This window comes from Apteryx rowi, unplaced genomic scaffold (assembly GCF_003343035.1).
Source record: "Apteryx rowi isolate R43461 unplaced genomic scaffold, aptRow1 scaffold_158, whole genome shotgun sequence".
Classification (NCBI taxonomy): Eukaryota; Metazoa; Chordata; class Aves; order Apterygiformes; family Apterygidae; genus Apteryx; species Apteryx rowi.
Window position 1 is genome coordinate 135,988 of NW_020447841.1, and position 25,371 is coordinate 161,358.

The 25,371-nt window shown below is 37.2% G+C and overlaps 1 protein-coding gene across 4 annotated transcripts in view; it reads right to left on the bottom strand.

Annotated features, from left to right (window-relative positions):
* The window catches only part of RBKS (ribokinase), a 73,004-nt gene that overhangs the window by 18,193 nt on the left and 29,440 nt on the right, over positions 1–25,371 (bottom strand). For 3 of the 4 annotated variants that reach the window (XM_026059473.1, XM_026059475.1, XM_026059474.1), the window contains 4 exons: positions 24,157–24,219; positions 17,369–17,533; positions 12,257–12,348; positions 2,386–2,574 (listed from right to left, as the gene is read on the bottom strand). In XM_026059473.1, the coding sequence (XP_025915258.1) occupies positions 2,386–2,574; positions 12,257–12,348; positions 17,369–17,533; positions 24,157–24,219 (509 nt within the window). The remainder of the gene's footprint in view (positions 1–2,385; positions 2,575–12,256; positions 12,349–17,368; positions 17,534–24,156; positions 24,220–25,371) is intronic. The other variant, XM_026059476.1, reaches the window with a different exon arrangement.

Below are 25,371 nucleotides of genomic sequence, written 5' to 3' on the forward strand. Positions count from 1 at the left end.
AAAATTACTGCCTGCTCCCTCAAGATACACGAGCTCTTAGGTTGAAGTAAGAGGGCAATTTAAGGCAGCAAATTTTATTTTGTATTTAATGATAGCCTAGGAGCATGCACATGAACAGCTCTGACCACTCTGCTGATGGGGGGCTGCTTGCTAAGCTGTCACAACTTGAGTTTATTCCTTTGGAGGGGGGGATCCACTGCAGATATGCATTTGAATATAGTGTCCTACTAGAACTTTTAGTACTTATTTTAGTAATAAAACTATCCATTATTTTGACTGGTATTTAGAAGGGTTGCTTTAAAACCACTTGCTTTCAAGCAAAGTGATAATCAGTCTAAGCACTGTAAGTCTTTTATAATGGAAGGCCAACACATCTTTTTTCATTCAGTCTGCAAGAGTAACTGAGCACAGCTGTTTCACTGAAAACAACCCACTGTCATTTAAGTAGATTAACAAAATTAACTGTGAAAATCCTCTGCTATATGAAAGCCAATAACCTGCTGGCCACAAGGAGGCAGGGCAAGGATTCAGTAAATGCAAAGAAATTGCTTTTTTTTTCTTTCTTTCCTTTTTTTTAAGGAGTGTTAAATTAATTAAGTCATGAAACTCTGAAGTGCTAGGCAAGATAAAAAACACTTTTCAGCCACAGTGTGTGGTTTCAGTATTGCTGTTTTATTCCAACAGCAGCAAATACCATAATAAATCAAACAATAGCTGATCTGGCAGCAATTTTATGCTTCTTTTGAAGAAGCAGTTCACACATGTTTCTTCTTCATCACTTCTGTGCGATGTACAGTAAAAAGGAAAATTCTAACACTAAGATTTGATAGCAATGGTGGATTTACCAACTCAGGGCAAGAAGCAGCACAGCCAGGTTCACAAGGTGTTGCTCCCAAGCTAATAAATCCTGTTTCTTGGCAGGCATCAAGGCAGGTTTGGGAGTTCTGCCTTTCTGATTCTGGGGTTAATGTGAGCAGATGAGGTTAGGTGTCTGTAGTTCCTTATCGAGTGCCTTATACGCACGACAGTACAGTGATGCCTTCTTTAACCAGAACTTTAGGACATTACACAATCAACCCTAACTCGAGGTCAAACTTCTAAATGGCAAAAGGGGCAAGAGAGGAAAACAAAGCCCAAGTATGCCTTTTTCAGAGCTAAATTGAAAAGGATTAAACATAACAGTGAAACAAAGCCTTCCACAGTATCAACACATCACAGTACAAATCTATCACTGATCTTCTGTTTTAAGAGAAGTGACTTTACTCCCAGCCCTGCCACTGGAGGCCACTCAGCTAGAGGCGTCCCCTATGCCTCCCTTTCCTCATCTTGTAAGCAGTTACTTTCCTTCTTTGTGAAGCAGTATGAGGTCCATGGATAAAAAACATGTCAGAAGAACTAGTTATTATTAATACAATTCAGATATGGAATGCACCAGATGGTAAAATCTCCAGGATTTTAATGAATTATTGTAACAGAACATATGTAATATGACGTTATTATAACAGGCATTTAAATGTATAGTTAGTACATACAACGTGACCTGCTCCGCTCTCAGTAACTCCCCTGGAATTATTTTGGATTTATGTCAGATAATACTAGGAACACAAAATAGCCCCATATGTGCAATGTGGTGAGGTTTTCTTAGCAAGGCTATCTTAACTATTGCCTTTCCTGATATTTTTTTCTTTTTCTTTTTTTGCTGGGGGTATTGTATCTAGCAGTTTAGCTGTTAGAGAATGCTTTCTGAATTTAATTCTGAGCAAGTAGTAAAAAAATACCCTAAAAATGGGAAAGATGAAAATGTCTCTGAGCAAGTATTCCTTATCTACCATCATAACATAGTTAAGTCATGAAGCAGTGAATACTTTTTTTTTTCCCCACTATATTCTGTAAAAATTACGTCTTCAATGTACCTTATGCTAGATTTGGTAAAGGATTTGTCTGGGTAAACAATTCAGGCTTGTGTCAGAAGAGCCAACCACTCAGTTTCAGACTATGAGGGCAGTAAAATCTCCTTTCTTCCACAGCATTCAAGTTACGGAGATGATAAACTACAAGACTGGGCAAAGGTGAAAAAACAGGACTGCAGCTCAAGTGACTGGCACCACACATTTCAGTGAGAAAGAGACAGGTACTGACTTCAGTAAATAAGGAACATGAATATACTATCAGTATTTATAATAATTCTAGCATATCTACAATACAGCCTATAAAACTCAAGTGAACTGATATTTAATATACAAGAGGCTGGAAGCAAGATATCAATTTCACATCATAAATTAGCCTTTGTGCTAGTGCCCAAAGATTTGGCTGATCACTCATTGCTTTCCCTTAGTGCTTAAGTAGTGTTTTCCAAAGCAAGACAGTTAAACCACAAAAACGTACCGTAGTGTCCACAGCCCTGACCTTCCCAGCAGGAACGTGCTTTGGAATAGGTTCTTCTACTGATATCATCATGCAGCCTTCTGCTCCAAGAGTAACGATTACAAGCTTACACCCTCTTTCTAACAGCATGCGTCCCACCTTTTGAGCATCTTCAAGGTTGCCAACTGGGATGCCCGTTAAAATTTCTGCCTGGAAAATAACCCACACAAATGAAAATCATAATTTGACAGTATTCATTTTTGGACAACAGTTGCATTTCAAAACAGTATTTAATATCTTCTTAAAATGTGTATTATAGGATGATCCTGAAACCACTTCCTACACTGATACTCAGCTATGCCTTGCTCTGTGCTTGAAATCAGTGTGCACTTCAGGCACTGCAGACTAACGGAGAGCAGCCTAGGCAGAGACACAGGAGGCATCGGTTCTGTTCCAGCTTCTACAACATGCCTGGCATGCAACCTTTAGTAAAATCACATTTCTCCCACATGCCTCGGTTTCTTCATATGTGAAATGAAGACAACACCGCAGTCCTTGGCAAAAGCATTTTGTGGTCTAATATGAAAAATGGTACATGGCAACTTGGTCACTATTCTTGAAGGATATTTACTGCTAAGTGAGAAACTTTTAAATTCTCAGGGTTCAGCTAGTGACGAATTACTGGGGAAAAATCTCTCTCAGGAAAAAATACCATTGCTCAACTTTGATCACCGTGTCTACTTCAAATTATATTTTTAGATAAGAATACCTAAAAGTTGTCTGAAGCCCTCTTTGGGTAAGGGCCCATTACAGGATTATTATATATGTGTACTATGGCAATGTCCATAGGCCTCTGTCAGGACTGAAACTCCTTTGTGCTGGCTCTTTACAAACACAGATAAACGCTTCTTCTAGCAGATGGTGACTTTGAGTCAACTTCTCCCAGCTGACTCTTAAAATTAATCCCTTCTAGCTCCACCCAGCTAAGAGTAAATTTCCCCAAAATCTGCAATGAAGACTCCAGAATCAAACATCCTTTTCTCCACTTCATACATTTGCTGGCATAATATTTGTCAATGCTATGCACCTTTTTTTTTTTGGTGGAGGGTGGGCAGAAGAGGAGGACAAGAGTGGAATAGGAAGAAAGGGAAGAGAAAATAAGTTTTATCTGATACACTCTACCAAGCAGTATTCCTCCTTCCTACTAGAGTATGCTTTCAATTCTAAGTAAAAGTAAGCGTATATTGCTGTCTTTACTGAATCTTGTCCTGCTTGCCATAGAAGAGGGAAGAGCTACTCTTACACTACAAGGTTGCTGCATCCTGAAAAAAAATGCAGCCTGCAGTATTTTCAGATATCCATCTATTAATCGGGCATAACTTCCACACTCTTAGGGCTTATTTTCAGTTGAATGCTTACTCTGGAATCTCTTTGCCAGCTATACTTCCCGACCTCTGCTGCACAGACAGCTCAACTTCTTGGGAAATAGCTGCTGAAACATTTCAAATTACTTTTCCATGTATTACTGAAACTTGAAATCAGTGCACTATTCCTTGACACAGCAGCCTGTAAACCATAGCAATTCAGCCACTGCTCCATGGAGTACAGGCCATCCCTGTAGTACAGCGGGGCAGGCAGACAGCTGGGGACAGGAACTACCACAGCCATCCCAGAGTAAACCGCCCCCAGTTGCGAGTCAGAGGCCTCACTGCTTGCCACTGTCATTTCCTGTGTTTCACTCTGGCCCAGAACAGAGAAGCACCCTGAGGCTTTGAAGGGCCGGCCTACCCCAACACACTGCATTAGAGTTTATATTATCATTAACAGAGTACTCATTGGTTTTAAGTTTTGTGTTCATAGGACCAAGTTCTGCAGTCCCTCCTTAGAGAAACGCACTAATGTTTTCAAGAGCTGTTGAGTCACAAGGTAGATGCTGGTGTGGCAGACCTTGCTGCATAAACTCAGGTACTGCAGGTACAAATACACACAATTTAAAACTACTTTTTTTAGCCACATTGATGCCAGATCAGAATATAGTACATTTTAAATTACTGAGAAGGCAACTAAACCTACCAAATTTGCTCTTTAGCAATGTCACTACATTTCTCAAAATTTTCTTGCAGTAAAAACTATTTAGACAAATGAAATCTATTTATGTTTTTTTAAAGGGTACAAAAGTGTTTTCAGAAGATAGAATTTGTTTCAAAAAATGCCTCACAAAACTTTTTGAATATATCTTCTTGCATGGTTTGCAAGAAATCTGTAACCCAATAATGGCTTTGGAGCACCTAGGGATAGATAATAAATATTATTGAAATGTATATATTCTAATATTCAAGTGCTTACAAAGTCTGAGGTTCTTTGTGAATTTTAAGATCTCTGGAGCAGGAACTATGTGTTCTTACATTCAGAACACCTAGCACATCATGTTACAAGAATAAAAATAGATTATGAAAACGCACACACAAATCCTTGAATGAAACTAGATAAATGAATTTCTAATCTACTTCACAATGGGCAATAATTCCAAACATTCTAGGCATTTTGCAAAGCCTCCAAGAAGAAAGTGGGTTTGGTTTTGATAGAGACATAGTCAAATTAATTTGGGTTTACTTTAGCTGATCTTTACACTTCTGTAATCTCATGATCACGGTAATTGAATTATTTAAATCACCATAAAAAGTATCAATATTGAATTTTTGCAAATGTTTGTATTCTTGAAATTGAGCCCACAGTACTCAAAATAAACAATCACAAAATGATAATATTCTTTGTAATGAAACACACATTTGTCTGCTTAGTATTAATGTTGTACTCCTTATTGTGATAGCTGTGTCCTACATAAACAGGATTTTTTGCTTGGTTTCTGGAACAAAAATTGTTTGGGGACTGATATATTTAAGGTTTTGCAGAAATCTTTCTTTTCATCATTATATTGCTTATAACAATACACAGATTTATTTTGAATCAGACAGGGTCTGTATAAAAGTAGACCTTCAACTGCTTGAAACCACTATCATATAATTCATTTACAGCAGGATGGTAAAACTAAAAAACAGTGGAACAAGCTGGAAGAACCATAAAAGCAACAGAAGCCAGACTGATTCTGTGCCAATAATTAGAGATTGTGGTAAATGTCAACTGATGTTAAATACTGTGGTGAGTTTTTAAGTTCCTCCCTTCAGTAAAATCTTATTTAAAAAACAAACAAACTATGGTACAATTGACGGAAATAACTAATGGTTATGTAAAGAAAAAAATTAAATAACAATACTAAAAGTTCAATGTGGACATTTGCCATAGTACTCTACAAAAGAGCAGCAAATGAAGAAATTTATTTTTCTGCAGCTAGTCTCATAAAACTCCTCATTTACATGGGCTTATTAAAGCAAGAGGACATTGCACAAAACTTCTGTCAGAATAAACTTATGATGGATATTATATAACTAATCTACACAGAATTTTCTTAATTTTGATTATAAAATTAGAAGAGAAATGTAACTGAAACTTTTAATTTGATTGATATGAAGGTTCTTGGCCATACTCTTCTCTAATCTTAGTTAAGTCTCTATGTCTCTTTAGACTGTGGAGTCTAGCCACAGTAAGCTGACATAAACCAGCACTGCTACATAAAAAAATGGTCCTGCCCTCCCTTCCACTCCTGTCGACACAGCTTCTTCTCTTGTGCCAGCACAGGCGTTCGTGTGGCCAGGCAATAAAGCGGATTGTAAGGCAGATCTGTGTTAAAATTAACCCCAAAATAAAACAAAACAAAACAATTAACTTCTTTCAACTGCAGTACGAGTTCGCGCTGGCTATAAGTGAGAATGAAACTATGATGTGAGCCTTTGCCAAGTGTTCCCAACTGTGGCGCACTCAGGGCAACCTATGGCTTACAGAGCCACTTCCGAGGAGAAGTGCTAGATCCTCTACTTGAGGCYTGTGAGACCAAGCCTGGAGTACTGGGTCTACTTTTGGCATCCCTGCACAGTTGGGGGCTGGAGCACAGGTCATACAAGAAGAGGCTGAGAGAATCAGGTTTGTTCGGCCTTAAGAAGAAAAGGTTAGGGGAGATCTAATTGCTGACTACAACTATTTAATGGGTGGATGTATGGAAGATGGAGCCAGACTCTTCCTGAAGGCTCATGGTGATAGGACTAGAGACAATGGGCACAAGCTGGAACATGGGAAATGCTGATTAGATATTAGGAAAAGCTTCTGCACCAGGAGGGTGGTGCAGCACTGGAATAGGTGCCCAGAGAGGTTGTGGGATCTCCATCCTGGGAGAGTCAAAACTTGACTGGACACAGCCCTGAGCAATCTGATCTAAGTTACCCTGCTTCACCAGGGTGTGGGACCTCCAGAGGTCTGGTCCTACCATCTATATTCCTCAACATATATAAACCGGTGCGATAACAAGACATGTTTGTTCTTTGCAGTCCATCTTTTTCTTTAGTGTCCACACATCACCTAGCACAATAGCAACTTCGCAAATGAAAAATATTTCCAGGTACTGCTGGAATAGAAATAATGAATAATAATAATAATGAAACTGTGCCAGTTTTACAACTATCCCATCTAAAACTACATACAACAATTTTAAATATTTAAACACAGTAAGCCAGTTGGCTACAAACTTGCCTTGTCCCTGAGGAGACTTCTTGAGAATGACAGAACAAAAACTTGATCTCACTAATTCTAACACATGTAAAGAGTCCCAGAGAAGTACTGAGACAGATATGGTGCATAAGCAATTGCAAGAGTGGGTCACAAGCCAACTTAGTTCCAGTTGTTTCAAATTATAAATTTTTTACATACATACAGGGAGAAATACTTATCATGCTAGAATAATTAAAAACTGATTGAAATGAATTGGCTTGAAGCTATTCCCTCCCCTCTCCTCCCAAAAGTAACATTTTTCATTTTAGACTAATCATGGGAAATTTCATAGTTTCCAGCAACTGATAAAATATGCTTTAGAACAAAGTTGGAATTCAAATTAAAATGTACTGTGAATTGCTGGCAACTTCTATGTAATGGAGTGATAGTACCTTTCTCCTATGTAAAACAAAAAGGTCAATTCATGAGATGTTCTGAAATACTTTAATTCTAAAGGACCTATTGTTGATTTGTGTAGTAGAGATATCAATTTTTTTCTTAATAAAGACTATCCCTATTATTAACCTCTCTGTATTAATAAGCAACATCTTAAACGTCCTAATCCAAGACTCCAGATGCAGTTTTATAATCTCAATATTCTATGAATCTTGTAAATGTCAGTACTGTTTCTGTTTTTTGGCTATGCTAATAAGACTTTCCATAACTAATATTTCTTCCAAAAATGATTTAACTTTTCCTAATAGACAAAAATACATAAATGGAAACAATGAGCTAGTATCTAATTTTCTGTATTATTTTTATAGGTCTTGCAGTATTATTTAACAAAATTAGTGACAAATTTATACTTAGATATACTGCTTTCTACCATTGAAGATTCACAATATTCTGCTAGTATTAAACTAAAATTTTGCTAGGCCTTATTTAGATCACAAGTCTGCTACCCATTTTATATTAGGAGTAAGCAGTTCTAAGTGTTGCATTAAAATAGCTCAACACACTAAATCATTTGCTGTAACCATTCCAGATTTTTCCTTCTCCTGAAGGGCTCTTCAGTATTCCCTGAACAGAGAAGCAGCTGTTCTTCAAAACGTTTAGGACCAAGTTCAAATCACTGATGTGCAATATATTTAGGTTCCTAACCTGTAGGGCTGTGTAATTTTATGCACACGCTAAATAACAAAAACAACATAGGAGCTGCATCGACATTGTGGTTGTGCTTAGGAGCCATACTACAGCAAGGAATCGTACAAATATGTGGGAAAAAATGGTGAGTATCCTGAAGAACTTGTCTTGTATGGGGTTGTCTCTTTTTCAACATTTACAGACAACTGAAAAGAATAACCATTGGTTTTCACTAAGATGACATTTGATACATTTATTTTTCATTAGAAGAATTAAGGGAATGGAGAACTAGCACATTCCTGCACAAACCTCAGGGATTAGGCTGTGCTGCATCTGGGAATTAACAAACTAGTCTCAACAAGCTTGATCTTTCTGGGAAAAGATAAAACTGAACTACAGGCTAAGCAAAGAAAGAACTGATAACCTTGCAAGATTTGTTCTGAGTTTTTTTGTTCATGAACCACATAAAAAGAAAGTAATGTCAGACATAAAAAAAAATTTATTATTGAAACAAGCAAGACTGAAAAGAACAGCTTGTGAAGAGCCTTCTAGACAAACTAATGGTAGATAATTCACTGATAGTATAATTTTGTTTGCTTCTCCCTAGCACATAAATCCATAAGAACAAGCTGTGCTGTTAAACCAGACACTGCATGTGATTTCATTAAAACCTGAAACATTTAATATATGATAAAGTGTGAAGTAGCATTTGATACATGTTTGGGACCTGACATCCCATGGCTGTCTGAAACTATAACTGACACTTTTAAACTCTCCTTCTGTGATAAAGGCATCATAGATCAAAACTGTTGACCTTCATGGGAGCAAACAATAGAAATTTCTGACTCAGTAATAATTGAGCTAATCACAAGGGAGATCCCATTTTTTCTCATCTTAAAAAACACAAACTCTCCACATAATCTAGGACATGTCTTAATCTAAATGGCTAACTTTCCTTTCTACAGCTATCATAATCTTCTGTTACAAACATATCATTCACATGATATCCACAAATCACAGGAGTTTAGCATTTAAAGGTAATTTGGGAGAAACAACAAAGATACAAAGATAAAGACATTTTGGCAAAACCATGTCATAATGCTTGTAAATTTAAATGAATAAGAAACCTAAACCAAGCAATGTTTTAGAAACAGTTGAACTAAATAGCTCTAAAGTGTCTTTAAACCTGAGAAGATTTATTAAGAACTATCTAAAGGGCTTAGTAAAGATAAACCAAGAATACACTATTTGTCTTCCGACAGTACCTACAAATCCCAAATAAAAAAATAAAAGTTCCCCCAAAAGGAGCACAGCTGGAACAGAAAGGTTTTGGCTAGGAGGAAGTTATTCAAGACTTAGCGATAACAAATAGGAAGGAGAATGGAGCTGGAATAGAGACTCTCAAGACACCAGTTGTAGGCAGCACATTCAATAGATTTGGCCATAGAGAATAAAAAACCCCAAACCCATAAAGTAAGAATAGCCATAGTGGCTCAGAGCAAAGGTTCATCTTATCCAATTCCAATTTCTGACAGTGATTGCTAGCAGACACTAATGGAAAGATAGTAAAAAAAMCCCTCTCTCTACATATATATATACATACATACATACATATATATGAAGATCTTTTCCCAGTATATATTCTGGCTCACCAAAGGTTTTAGGACTACCTGATTTAAGAAGATGGAGAAAATACAGATGGAGTTGACTGAATGAATAAAGTTTAAATATTTTGAAAGAAAAATCAGTATTATCCTTAATATTTGTCAAATTAACTTATTGCTTTTAAGAGCAATGTAGAGATGTGATTGGTGACCTTTATTTGGGTATGTAAACATTCGTCTCTATATCAAACTTCTCAAGTGCATACATTACAGTGATGTGAAATTAAAGAAAGTCATAAAAGAAAACAGAAAACAGATGGCACATGAATATAGAACAATTACTAAGATTAAAAAAAACTTGCAAACTTGTGACATAAGAAAAACAAATGCTTCATTTTTCCTCTTTTCTTAGCAAAAAGAAATGAACAATGGCACTAGTTCATCCCTGAAAATCAATTCAATAACAAATCACATACATGGAGGGGATGAAATAAAATATAATTGATTATTACAGTCCTGGTAATGTAATGGATTTCACTGTAAAAAATGAAAAGGTTATTGTTAAAAACAAAGCTATTTATGTGCAACTCTTGTTCTCAGAATATGCTGTAAGAGTCCCACAATTAGATCTGGACTCCTATGACAGGGTTGGTAGGAACTTCCATAGGTCTACCATATCCATAAATCAGAAGAGATAAACCTCCTCATCGGCAGAGAGCATATCTCCTGTCCTGACTGTGCACAAAGTGATCCCAGCTATCTTCAAATGGTAGGTACTTTCTAAAGAAAATAGAAAAGAATGCAAACTACCCTCAGCTCTGCAGGAAAGGTGGATGAGTGAGCAGGAATCTATTATAATTATACACCTGTATTTCTTGCTCTCCAAATAGAAGTCATTTTCTTTTCTCCATGTGGTGGTAATAATAATACACCCTGGCTCCAGCAGGCCAAACATCTCAAAGAATGTCTCTTTAAAGACTGTCCTCTAGCAATAAACTATAACAAAAGGAAAACTTTAACATGTGTGTTGCAAAGAGCAATGAGAGAAAAATCAGGAAGAGGCAAGAAATAAAAAACAAAGTTTTTGTTTCTAACATATGGGGAATAAGTTTCCTCAGGGGAAAAAAAAAAGTAAATAGTGACATTATGAAAAAAGCAAACAACAAATGACATTTGCTAAATTGGTGGGAGAGTATGGGTGTTCTCAGCCAAAAATGTGCACCATAGCCCCATTCAGCCAATCCAAGGGCATAGTCCAGGCATAAGTGCTTTCTGAAAGCATGAAGAAAACACCACATGGATGTCCTGCAAGTTTCCTGAACAAGAATAAATACTTTGCCTTATCATTCTTACCATCACATATAATTGAACTCTGATGGCTGTTAGAGAGTGCCTAAGCTACAAAAGATGTCACTGCCAGTTACACTGGAAACTTCACCTTCCAGAGACGTGAGGAGTCACAGCATCTCCCGCCTTGCAGGAAACAGCTATTTGCGAATTTTTGAATGCACTGAGGTGTCTGAACTTGGCTGACGTGTATATCCCAGAATAAAATTCTGATATCAGCTTGGGTTACTTAGACCCTGAAGTGCCAGAAGACTCATGAACTAAGGTCTTCTGATATGGTTTGTGATGGATTTTAACAGAAATTTCAAAGAAGGCTAACTGAGCCTTGAAGAACTTATTCTGGCAGATGACAGGCATTGTCATCAGATGGAAAATCCTACAATTAGCAGGGCCATGCTCTTCTCTTAGCTCCTTCCCCTCCTCCCTACCCCAAGGTATCATGTGCATTGCAGAAAGCATGTTCGTTGGAGATAACCTGAACTATGTTCAGGGCAAGGCTTCTGTCCACTAGGTTACTTCTAATGCATTCCTGTTTATATAAAGAGAGGGTGAGGGGAAGGAACACAGCATGCATAATGCTAATAAATAGGAAATTTAAACAAAGGCCTTATGAGACAAGAGCTTAATTTGTCTCTTGTGACAAAAAATTATTTGCTTTGGGAGAAATAACACACTTGAATTCRAGAGGGAGAGAAAGAACAAAAATGGAAACATACAGTTGAAGGGCCAGAGAAAAGGAGATTCACTGAAAACAGATCTGACAGGAAGAAGCTACCATTTACCATCAAGTGCAGCATGCATGCATCACCTCCTGGCAAGCCAGTTTAAAACTGTCACAAAACTATGGCTAGCACATTCCTGCTAATCATTTCAAGGGACCACAGAAAAAGCACAAGGATCTATTTTAATATTTCCACTACTCAGTCCTAACATTTTAAAATTGTCCTTTTATGGATTTGTTTTCCTCATCTACTTGCAAGGAAGGCTGGACACAACTTTCCCCTTAGAAGCTATTAATTGAATTTCAAGTGCAATCTAGAGTTCCAGAATACTCCTCTTTGCTCATTACGTCATGGATCAAACTTGCCAGAAGTCCTATATAAAAGGAGCATGGTTCAGTTTTCCTGTTCCCCATGCTGAGCACAGAATCCCACTGAAATTTTACTGCTTAAGACTCTAACATGACATGTGATCATTACCTCAGTTTCATTGCAGCAGAAGATGTCTGAATAGGTGTAAAATTGTGGATCTAGGTCAGCAAGGGCTGGAGCTGGATTAAATAAAGTCTTTACTGGAAAAAAAATGGAAAAAGAAAGTCTAAATCTCTAGTATTTCAGATTCATAAACTATAATCTGGAACATCAAATTTTCTGTTGTTATGGTTAATATCTTCCAAGTTCTGACTGCATTCACATCTCCCAATGTTTCTTACTAACACACAGAAGTCTCTCATTATCTGTGTCCACAGTTTATAGAGATGATAAAAGTTTTATTATATTAAAGTTCCCTTCAAATTAATGTGCAGTCACCTGCCATGATGGGAATATGACAGAAGAGTAATAGAAAAGAAAATAATCAAGAAATTATTAACTAAAAAACACAATGAAAAAAGATTTAGACAATAATACAATTTCAACAATAATTAATTTATGAAGTTTCTTCCAGAATTTTAATAAATTTTACAAGAACTGATTTAGTTTTAGAATTTTTTCTGAGTAGAATATGTATTGTTACCTCCATTCTACACATAAAGAAGCAGGGGCATAGAGTAATGAAGGACATGTCTAGACAAGGTTTAAATGTGCTTTTGAATGTGTTACCTAATATGTTCAAACTGCCACATCGTAAAACTACAGTGTAGACAAGGCACTGTATATTTTTAATGTTATCTGGCAGAGCTAAACCTTAACTTAACATGTGGTAGAATATGTTAGTTAACCTAACTTGAAATCCTAGCCTAAGGCCCTGTATAACAGCAGAAAAGGTTTGTCTTAAGGATAGTATAAGTGACTTACTCACTGTTAACACAGGAAGTCTGCAGATTTGGTTTCTCACTTTGCCAATTTTATGATTAATACTTGTGTCTTAACCACAAGACCATCTTTTTTATATAAAGCACACTTTCTTGCATTAGAAGTATTCCTTATAGTAAGTGGCCAAATCTTCCAATTTGGGTGCCTAAATTTCAGTCCTAAAGGTATAGTTAGATTCCCAAGCTATAGCATGTAATATTCAGGCACCCTGAACACTTCTGCATCCCACTTAATTGTCTAAAGAGAAAGATGCTCAGAGACTTGTGAAACCTGAGTACAGAGAAGTTTAGGTGATGACTTTTATGATTAACCCTCTTTGAACATTTTAGTCTATGAATGTACAACTTTATCATGCCTCTCTACCTGTCTCATTAAAAACATTATTATTAAAGCGATAAAAAAACACACTCAAAAGTCAAAAAATGCCAGAATTAGGATTTCCAATGAAATCTTAATTTGGCTCCCTTATATTATTACAATACAGTATGTATTATAATACACTCTTTAATTATATGATCACGTACCACTGAAAAACAGCATGTGATCATATAATTAAAGACTGCAACATAATACATATGCAGAAAAGAGACAAATTAAGGTTTCACAGGCAAGCTTAACTGCTGCATTTTCTATTTTTTGAGTTGCAACCCTAATAAATTTTTTTCAGCACAAATCTTTTAGGTATACTTTCCTAGGTAAAACAAACAAACAGCACATATTGAAAAAAACACTCTTTCATGCAGTATCATATTGCAATATACACGAGTCAGTAACAGCACTGGAAGTGTTCCAACTTGGGTTTTCAGTAATACAGGCTCATTGCTAACAGGGGTGGAAGACATTGCTATTAGTTTGCCCCCATATTTAATGTCAGCTGAGCAGTGGGAAGACTGGGGAATCTTAAGATTCCGGTTCAGGCTGTGAAAAGGAGCAGGGCTTGTGAACAAGTTAATCGGCTCACTCCCCTTAAGAATGGCAAAATCTGTTCTGCCCCAATTTTTTCTCTTCCTCTGCCAAGATCCGTTCTCCTCACTCAGTTTCTGTTCTTTATGCATCCTTGCACAGGCACTAGGTAACAGTAAGCTTTTTCACTCAACCTTCATCACATTGTATCTCTTGTGCCCCCCTTTCCTATGTTTCCTTCTTCCTACATCCAGAATGCCACAGTGCCAGTCTTCTCCCAGACCCAACCTCCACTCTCTATTCGACACACCCTATATTCTGTTCCACATTAGTTTCCCTTGCAGTTTCTTTCTTCTTTCTCTGCCACCCCAATAATCAAGCAAATTCCTCTTACAATTCCCTTGTCTGAAATCTTCTCTCCCTCCCACCATTCCAGACCAGCTTTCTCTCTTTGGTATTCAAAGCAAGCAAGCTTCTCCTCTGTATTTCCTGGACCTACACAAGACCTTAACAGCCTAAAAGAAATAAGCTGCTTAAACCCACATTTAGGAGCCACATTGAAAGTCATGCTGCCCAACTGGAACACACCGCAGTGTGGACAGACTCTCAGGGAAGTTAGCTGTGAAGCTCTAAAAATTCTTTATTAAGTCTGCTTGAAAGGTGGTATTTTTTCCCAAGGCATGTAATACAGTTAAAATTAGGCAGTTTTCCACACCATTGTAAAGGCATGTTTTTAAAAGAAATCTCCCTTGCTTTCAAGTTTTAAGTAAGTTTAATGTTGCCGGTATACATCCTTTAAATGGGGGAGTATTTTTCCATAGCCTTGTTTCTGTAGCCACAATGCTTGAGCAGTTTTGGCAGAAATTTTACAAATAATTTAACCACAGACAAACAGCTGGTATGGAAAATTGCAGCCCAAAATTAAATAGTTAAAGCATCTGAAAAATAGATCTTCCACTGGGAAGTGACATGCAATGTTAGTAACTGAGGCTGCTTCCAGCCCTGGTTATGATATGCTTTCATTCTTCACTACAGTATTAATAGGCTGGACATTATTAGCCTGTCTTTTATAGAGTCTGTCATTACAGAAGCCCCAAAACTGCTTTACAGACTTTAATACATAATAACACTTTGCCCATCAATGAAGTGGTCCCCCTCCTAGAAGCAGAAGCAGCTTCAAAGCATGTGGCCAGTAAGAAAAATCTAGAATTTTCCAGTCAGATTTCCATTGCAATTTATACCCACTTAATATAATTATTCACAGCCCTTTCTTCCTTCTCCCACAGACTGTCAGAAGATCTCTAATAATCAGTGCCACAATGAAAAGATGTCAAAACAGGAGCTGTCCCTCTCCAGCTTACAGATCCAAGTGATGTTCACTGAAGAGAAAAGGGCTCTTGCCTGCCTGTCCACATTCTTTCTCCGTCTTATTTTTTACTTCTTTTAATAAGAATGGAGAAGAACAAGCAACAAAACTTGAAACAGAGGTTTGAGGCATCTGGGTGTGCATCTGTTAAACAAAAATAGTCTAGTGCACTTCCCAACATACAGTACTGCATTATACATGAGGGTACTGCAGGCTAAATGAAGAGAAACTGCATTAACAATTTACAGTTGGCTAAGGATAAATTTTACAGTGCTACAAACTGAGCCGTTTAGTTAGATTTGACTGCATGTGGCATTTGAACATGTGTAGCCTATCGTTTTAAAGCAGAAACCACCAAACCTTTCCTGCTAGGAGAGCTGCACAACGATAGCAGGCTGACAGCGCAGAACTATAACTGGCCCACAGTTACTACAATGTCTTGTCAGTACCTTGTGCTGTCTACAGCTCCTAAATGCYTGCATATCTATTCAGTGTATCAGGTTTGGACTTTTTAAATTTGTACTCAAAAAAAAATCCATACTTTTTCTTCTGTCACAGGCTGGCATCTTGCCAGCATGAAGGGGCTACAAAAAAGTAGCAACAACATAATTCACAAATTTTGACTCATGACTCAGTAATATTCCATTAACCACTAATCTTTCATCCATTTTCACACAGTATAATGAAAAAATACAGTAAGCTTCCTTCTCCCCTCCCCATTTTAAGCATCCCAGGCACTTCCTCATTAAATTAAGTTTTTAATTTTTATTTGTATTTGCATGAACCCAGTTTTGACATTTCAAACAGAGGTCAAAATAATTTTCCCCATGCACACAGTTCTGTTCATATTGTGTATGACTATTACCACCACAGTTTCAGAGCCACTCTCTCCCAGACTTGCATCGAACATAGCTGCTTAAATTAGCATAAAATATGTGAAAGAGATGCATGAAGTTCTGCTACACTTGAATTTGTTCACTCAACCCTAGTGATCACAACAGGTGCACAACAGTCTCTCAGTGCAGAAGGAGGATCAAGAGCCAACAAGCCCCAGGTGCCACCATCTACTGGTGCAAGCTTGGCTCCAGCTGTGAAGAACCAGTTAGTTCTGCTCCCGGTTCCATCCCTGACTGACCATACTATTAGCTGTCCCCTCCCAGCCTTATCTTCTGGATAGATGCAAACAACATATTTTTCATCTCATAGAGATGCCTCACTTGCCTAGCTATTTACTTCTTATTGTTCGAACACTGTGGTAGCTGGGCTTGATGAACTGAAACTATTACAGACATTTAAACGACAAAGCGTCATGGCAGTAATGAAACTCCATCCTACTCAAGCAAAAGATCAGCTTTTATCCAGGTGTATGGCAGTGGACTGCTACACTGAAGGAACAGTGGCTTACATTTAAAAGTACAGTAACAATTACGAATAATTTCACAGATCATGACTTTACCTATTTGATGGCAGCATGCCAAGTCATACTGTAAGAATTCTGACTAAAGAGAAAAAGCATTTTTTTTACTTTAAGGATATTAACTTCTGTACAGAAAACCACAGTCATACTTAATGCTATACTAGGAGAACAGGGACAAAAGTCTGTTTTTGAGGTAATTTCATTCACTTTACTGTGTGTGGAACTTTACTGACTTGTATTCATTACACTTGTTCTGCACTGGAATAAAACCAGGGTCAGGGCCATAGTTCCTGACCTAAAGACATAACACTGTATTTAGTCCAACATGACAAAAAGAGCAAAAGCAGCACCAGACATATACGGGGAGATTATAAGGATATGGATTGATTTCATTCAAGGTAACCATTGCACAGTTTTAGAACTGAATTCAATTTTTGTAATGCAGCATGAATCTCTTTGCTACTGTTTCATTTGTGAATAAAACTAGTATTACAGAAATCAGACTAGACCACAGGATCTTTGTATAGAAAGCACGAAGAATATTTTTTATGCAACACAAATGAGGGACACTGAATGGCTTAYGTTAAATTACCTCCACTGGCATGTGCCATTTTCAGAGCTTCGAGAGAAACAGCAGGTGTTATTTCTAGCTGGCAAACAACCACTTTGGCTTTACAGATGACATCAGCAGCCCTCTTCAGGTCTTCACAATTTAAAAGCAGATTGGCTCCTGGGACTATGACAATAACATTCTGTCCTAAAGAGAAGATACTGTGATTTTACGTTAACCTTTTGCAATAAGGTAAGTAAAACAATTCCTTGCTTTTCTCCAATATCTTTTAGATGAGGACTTCAATTTACTTTTCAAAAAAATATTTCTGCATTGCTGGCATTTCAAAAACCCAAATATTTCAGAAGATAATCAAAAAGATTAAAGGATTAATGAATGCAATGCTTCACCTCCAGTGCAGTACATATGCCTTCAGGATAACTCACACTTGGGCTTTCCACAGTCTTATTTTGGTGTTTTTATTTAACCCTACAGAAGCACCACACTAATCACAGTTCAGATGTGGGACATACACTAAGCGTGACATTTGCATTTTCCCGAAATATTTCTTTAGCATTTGAAAAGAAGTGCATCAATGTGATTGCTGAGTGCAGATGCCCAAAATGCAATCAAAATTTTCATTTTCCCATCAGCTGAAAACAGAGAATATGAAACGGAACTATGAAAATTATGCATGTCCTTTAAATTTCAGAGAAGCAGGCTTGCTCCATTTACCTAAGACAAGTCATGTTAGAGCCCCTAAGCATCATGAAAACCAGAAATCAGCTTGCCGACAAAAACCACAAAGCTAATGACTGTCTCTAAGAAAAACCTTATTGGAAATGAGTAAAGAAGGTGGGTAGCAGATTCTTCTGAACTTAAAGATGGTCAATGGAAATTTCTAAACAAAGACATACTATATAGCAAAAGCATGGCAATATCTCACAGCATTTCTAAGATCCTTTTCATTCTAGCAGTTTATTTTACAGCTAAGTGAAGAGATTCATTTATGTAGGTTCCAAATATTCTTTTGCTTTTCTTCAGACATGCAAGTTTCCTTCTTTTATTTCTGTTTCTTTGTTTCTTTCATTCTTTTTTTAATCTCTGTTACAACACCTAGAGACCTTCAGGCATGGGTGCCTACAAATTAAAATTTATTATTAATCACTAAGGTATTAAATTCAATAAGTCAGTTGTTCCTTGATTTACAGTCTCAGCCCGCCCCCGCTAAAGATTCCTTTAAGGACTGCCAATCATTAAAGACTACCAATTCTGTAATGAATTGAATTACTCTGTAAATAAATATTTATGTTTTTAAATACATTATTTTTCTTGAATGAGACTTCAAAGTCCTTTGAATAAGCAACGTGCAAAGCTTGTCTCCCTAAATATGTTCTGAAAAGAAAGCAGGACAATGGAAAGAATAATATAATGATCTCAGAGGGAGGGGCCCAAGCTTTCCAAAGCAATTCTGCTGTCAATGGTTTGGTACAGAACAGCTGCATTTGAAAAGCTAAACCTCAGCATTTAAGGCCAACGCCCTGCTTTTCAACAGACAATGATGGGCATCTTGGATTTAAAAAAAAAAAGAAAAAACCTTTTGCAACAAGTAAATACTGTTAAGATATCTGAATCCTGCTGAGAAAGCATTCAAAGCCAAATTGCACCTATTTTCCCAACCATATATTCCTTAAGCTGATAGAGTCCAGCAGTAAAAGCAGCAAAACACAGGGAATCAGTGGAACAAAAATATGTTTCATTTCTGCCTGGACTCTGCGCTACCTAGAATGTCAGACTCTATTTACATGTCTTGCTGCATTATCTTGCTGAACTATTTAGCTGTACTGACATGTTTATTAGGCTTTAGAGTTAATGGCCCACGGCAATAAGGAAGGCTGTTTGCTTAAACCTACATGTGCAAATTCAAAGTAAACAGTGTTGCACTGGATCACAGTCAGAAGATTGTCTTTCTAACTACAAAAGGTCAGAGATTTATGGTCCGCTTTCAAACCAACTGTACCTGCCAGAGAAACCCATTACTACTGCCGTAAAAGAGTCCAGTCTGACTTGACCTAAAATGTATAGAAGAAGCCACATTCTGTTCTTAGCAACATATACCACACTAACTGTGAATGACAACAGTCACCACAAATTTATATCAGCATGCATGAAAGCAGAATCTGACCCAAAGTACTCACAACTAATATGAGAATTTTGTATTACTAGCAACCATTTTGCTGAAAGCAATTATTTTGCCAGGGAAATCAGATGGGAACTCAGCATCAGGAACAACAGAGTTAAAAACAGATGGTAAACAGAGGTGGAATTCCAACATCAACTAATTTTAAAAGTTTTTAAAAAGATTCTACATTCTATAAAATTCTAGGTTTAGGTTCCTTCAACAGTCAATTGAGAGAAACAAGTACTGTCAGAGGTTTTTTCATCTTACATATCTTAGATATCTGTTTGAGAAGGAGATAAACTGTTGTCTGGAGGTGCCTATCTATCTCTATTAACCAGAAATGAAGCCTTAAAGTGTAAACCTGACTTTGAAACAGGTCAAGTGAGATGAAATTTTTCCCACACCAAGAATGAGGAAAATGAATTTACTGTGTTACAGTTACGCTAAAATATCTTTACTTAGTTTTGTTGGGTGCAGCTCTACAATAGTAAGTTTTTCAGACATCAGCTAAAATATTAAGGGCCACATTCACAGTTGGTATAAGCTAAAACAGCTAAATGAAATTGATAAACTTATGAAAGCTTACAGATGGGGATTGGGCTCATCCAAAACAGCATGAATGCTGAATATGTAAATTCTGTTCTCAATTAGGCTTCTAAACCTGTTAGTGTCACTTCTAAGATGGATAACTCATTTTTATAGATGGCACCAGATGAGAAGTGCCAGTGGAAAAATCAAAGGCACACCAGTAAACATCACAGTACAATAATCTTTGCTTTACTTTTGAAAACCTAAAAGCCATCAGTAGTGCGTAGAACTCACCAATATCTCAAACAATGCAATTATAACAATAGCTGCAGAGCTTCTGCATAATAATTCATGGAAAAAAAGATGATATCTGTGACCATAAAAGAATGTTACAAGAAAGACATTTACTGCCAAGTCACACAGTTCAGGAACATGAGGGCAAGTTTTGGGTGTGTCATGGTATCACAATTTTTATGCAGTTACTTGGTACAAGCATTGAATAGTCTTGTACACAAAATATTAAAGTTCATGATGAATGTCAATATATAAAAATCCTATATAAATTCAGGTAATATTTTTTCGTAACCCTGAAGGTTCAAAACAAAGCTTGACTCTTATGGAAAGTATAATTCAATCAAGCTGGCACATGTATTCTGAGTATGTTTGCCTTGTTTATTTAGCCTTATCTAAATGTGCATTTTGAAAGCTTTTACACCATTAGTGCTTTGATATTGAAGGTACATTCACTTACAAAATAATGCCTATTCCGTGTTCATGAAATGGTTAATAACTTTATCTTCAAGTTAGCATAATGCCTATCTCAAGTGCGGGTTATCTTGCAGTGTTCCTGTAGGTGAGCTGGAGTTCCAGCTTATAATAATCAAGAGCCCCAAACCTGTTCTCTCAATGCATGTTAATCATGACCTGCCAATCTCTGTTGTCCCTTCACTGAATTTTTGCTATGAACATGGAAGTTGCCAGACTGGTTCAAAACTGCCAGTCTCGTCAGGCCAGCATAACGGCTCTGTCAACAGTACCACATACATGCAAAGCTGCAAAAAACCTCACAGGTAATTATGTAAAAATTTATTCAGAAAAAAGTTTCTTTTCTCTATATGTGTGTATGTAAAAGCACAACACGCATCATTTTATGGAGTTCTTACTATCCAGTAACACCAATAACACATCATTAGCTAAGGGTGTGGTAAAGGACAGAGCTATTGCAAGGAAGGCAGGCTGAAAGGGGAGACAAAAAAAGGTGGGGTTCAAAGTGAAATAACACCCCTCAAAGATGAGATGTGTTCAGAAAAGCAGATGTATGTGCCAGCTAGTCACCTTACAGAGGGAAGTAAAGATTATAAGTGTGCAGGGTCCTGGTAAGCTGAAGTTTGTGTTTAGTTGACTCTATCTGAAGAGGCAGTCACATAAAAGAGAACTGCTGGAAGGAATATAAAATTCCAGAAAAACACAGATTTCTGAGCCCAGCCCAAAAGGAACCTTTGCAGCATCTTTGGGTTGCACTTTTTCACTTGTAATCTCCCTCCACCATTTTGCATTCAAAGCAGGGATTTAACTTCTCTATCTTTTATTGAAAATACACTGCACTGTTGCAGAATATAATGCAGCTTTGGGAATATCAAATGTACCAGGTAATTTTTAAATGTCTATTACTTTGCCAATTAAAATAATGGATGACTTATACCTGTGCAATTCAGTAATCTGTATAAATCTTCCCAGAAATTCAGCAGCTGTGCAGGCTAGACAGGCACAGGTAACATGAGGGAAAGTTAACTTCAGAGCTTTCTCTGACTCTGCTCTCTCATAGCCACCTTTTCCTCTGCCTTCACTTCTCCATCATACTCTGCTCCCTGTACTTTAATACCTCTCTCACCTCTGCCTGTGATTTTACTCAGTTTATTGGAGCTGGTGTTTTTCCCAATTCACCACTATGAAGTGCAGGTTAGGTGCATGAAAATACAGTAATTAAAACTTGGAGAATTAAAGAGATGATATCTATGTTTTTTTTTATTTGTCTCTTGTTATCTTAACACAAAACAACCCCCTCCCCCTTCAAATGCTTCCGTTCTAGCTATAATCTGAACTAGCAGAGGCTGCTTTACACCAGTGTTTGCACTGCATGTTGTGGTGCTTCAACTATGCCAGCACAACTACTGTGGTAAAATATGCATGTGTAGACAAGCCCTTTGAAACGTGCTGTAAAACCTGTTTAGGTCAAATCAGCCAGGTTTCTACAAGGAAAAAATAGTCTCTCTTGCAACAGCAAAGCACATAAGTACTGCTATTTTATCGCAATTTACTCAATTCAGGCGCCAGATGGTTTTAGATAGAAGTAACAACCAGAACCATTACCAATTCTGTGCATCTGTTTGCTTTACAGCATAGTTCTGACCAGGTTTGCTTTTGTAGTAGATTTTAAACGAAACTGGAGGCCAGTTTTAGATGTGGTAGCTTAATCTAGGATTTTTCAGTTTCTGAAAGAAACAGTGCATGCCATCATGCATTATTCATTTCACTACGTGCATCACAAGACTATCAGAGACCATTAACACTGACATCGATATGTAAGATAGCTGACTGTTAACCTCTTGGCACTGGATAATCAGTTTCTGTTTCCTAGTGCTTATAAAAGTTTTAGATCTTCAAGATGGCTTTGCTCCTTATCCTTCAGAACAACTCATGGTGTTATAATTTCAACAGGTCATCCTCTGTCCATTCAATTATAGACTGAGTTTATCTTAGCTGACCATGCATGTGAATTAGGAAGTAGTAAGACTCTACTTCTTATTCAACTATTCTGAACTGCAAACCTAGCTCAAAACATGGCTATTGTACAGAAGAGAGAGGCCTGGGAGCATGTGCTACTGGAAATATCTCTGTCCCTCCTGCTTACAATGGCCAAAGTAGTGACTATATGTGATTGTGTCATAAGTGAGAAGTTCTCAAGAGCTGCTAAAGTAATTTACTTGCTGACCCAAACCAAGAGAAGGAAGAGGAAGTGACAGGTAGGTATCCAGTTTATTCAATGCATTAAAGTTACTTTATTTCTGAATTAGAGCTGTCATATAAGGTTTTGATTAATTTCAGCTAGAGAAAATTAAACTGAAATCTCCAAATAATTTGCTTAATTTTCCTGAATGTTCCTGTATAGACTCGTCTCTAGTCACAGTTCCTTCCTAGGTTTGCTCCTGGAGTGTAGTAGTCATGTTCCCTTTCCCACCTTGAGCTGTAGCCCAGATGAACCATCAAGTGTCACAGGAACTTAGTAAGCTGATGTGTCAGCTGAGCTATGGTAACTGTTCAAATGAAGATTCTTAGCTGCACCAAAAGTGAACTAATTCAATCACACTTAATTTGTTATGTTTGCATAAACATAATTGATCCTGAGCTCTAAATTTCAATCTAGACACAAGCACTTCCCCTAAGAGCTCTCCAAATAAGGACACAACTTGCTTGAGGAAAAGATAAACAAAGTTTTCAGAAGAGGATAATTTAGCAGTTTTGAAGAACAATATGAAAACAAGCAAATCCTCTTTTTTACTTTCCTCTGTGAGAGCAAAGCCAGCCGCTACGGAAAATTAACACAGAACAAGCAAATGTGCCAGTTCACTGAGTATGCATTACTGCAGATGCAACTTGATGAAGAATTTTGGTACTATTATAAGAACAACATAAACACTTCTACTTATCCTGAAGACAATTACATTTCCTGATTCAGGACATAATGACTCACCTAGTGTGCTCAGGAGGGAAACCCTTTCTTCATAGTAGAAGTGCTAGGTAACTTATGGTGGAAAAGGAGAGCTTTAACCTTCTGATAGACTGGGTACTGGCTGATGCAAAACTAGATGGATCAACTAGCTCATTGAATTATGGCCATCTCATTGCTAATATAATCTTAACCTTTTAGCCACTATGGATAACATCTTATTCTACAAAATTGCCTGTAATAAGAGGAAATGCAAGAGAGTCTGAATAACATTATGGAAAAGATGAAAGATGTAAAAAAGAAAAATTCCACAATTAACAATGACAAAGCAAAGGTTTCTTTTACGGCTGTAGAGGCAGAACCAAGAGGACAATTCAGAGCAGAAATATGTACCTTCACTGTTGACAACTATTGAAGCAGTTCCAGTAGCAGCATCTGTAGTCTGACCTACAAATGCTAAGAAAGGGAAAAGTTACAGCATGCATTAGTTCAATACATTACTTTCAGCCAATAGCATGTGATTCAGTTTAATTGAATTAAATCTAAAATGAACCCATAACCTCCAGCAATTTAAAAATGCTAATTACTCTTTCATGTGCAACAATGCCAGAGAAGCTAACAACAACAAAAAGTGTTAATTTACACCCACAAAACAGAAATGCGAGTCCAACATTCTTTAATTTGGCTACATCTCTGCTTCAGAGAAGGCATGTTATTTATATAGCTTTCTCAGGCATTCTACTCCTACATGTAAGTATTTCTTTTATCCAAAGAAACAATAGACTCAAGGCTGGAGAAAAGTAAAACATTAAAACAATACAGCATTTATTTCTCTGTAGATTTGCGTTTCAGCAGGAATATTAAAATGTGCTATGAAGGTAGTGGTGAGGCTGTATGGTTCCTCTTTAGATTATTTATTCAGATAAATTAATTAGAAGTGAGGCTGGGAGCACTGTCTATTATAGAGTGTTCAATATTTACTACTGTAAGGACCTGTTTTCAGCTGTCAGTAAATTTGTCAAATATTAACCAGTGGTCCAAAGCATTCTATGACAGGTGTTTTATATGAGAAAAATCTACTGCTTCAGTTGAGATTAATTCTGGTGACCTTTTCTTTTAGAAGCTCTGGTGTTCTAACATTTTAGTCCACAAACTTCATGCTGGGCAAGGGTTGCCCCCCCCCCCCCCCAAGATGTACCTTTTGTGCCCAATTTAAAAATGTGCTCCAATTTGAACAAGGCTGAATAAAAATGAACATCACACTTAGTCAGATTTGCTAGAGTATCTGACAAGGGCAGAGCAGAACTCTCCTTGCAATTACAGCTTCTTTTTACCATGTACTAGGCCTACAAACTGGGACTGAAAGCAGAGAGCTTGTATCTTCTATGCTTTCAACGCTCTTCCTGCAGAACACAATGTTAGGGAACAGGAAGAAAAAAGAGGATAAGGTGGTATGTTAGGGAACAAGAGAGCAATATAAAGAAACCATATGCAAATGATCCAGGATATGAAGGGGAAGTGGATAGACCTGGCATTATGGCAAGGTTTTTCATCCTGTACCCAGTATCCTTACACGTAATAACAGGAATTGGCTAGATAAGGATTAGA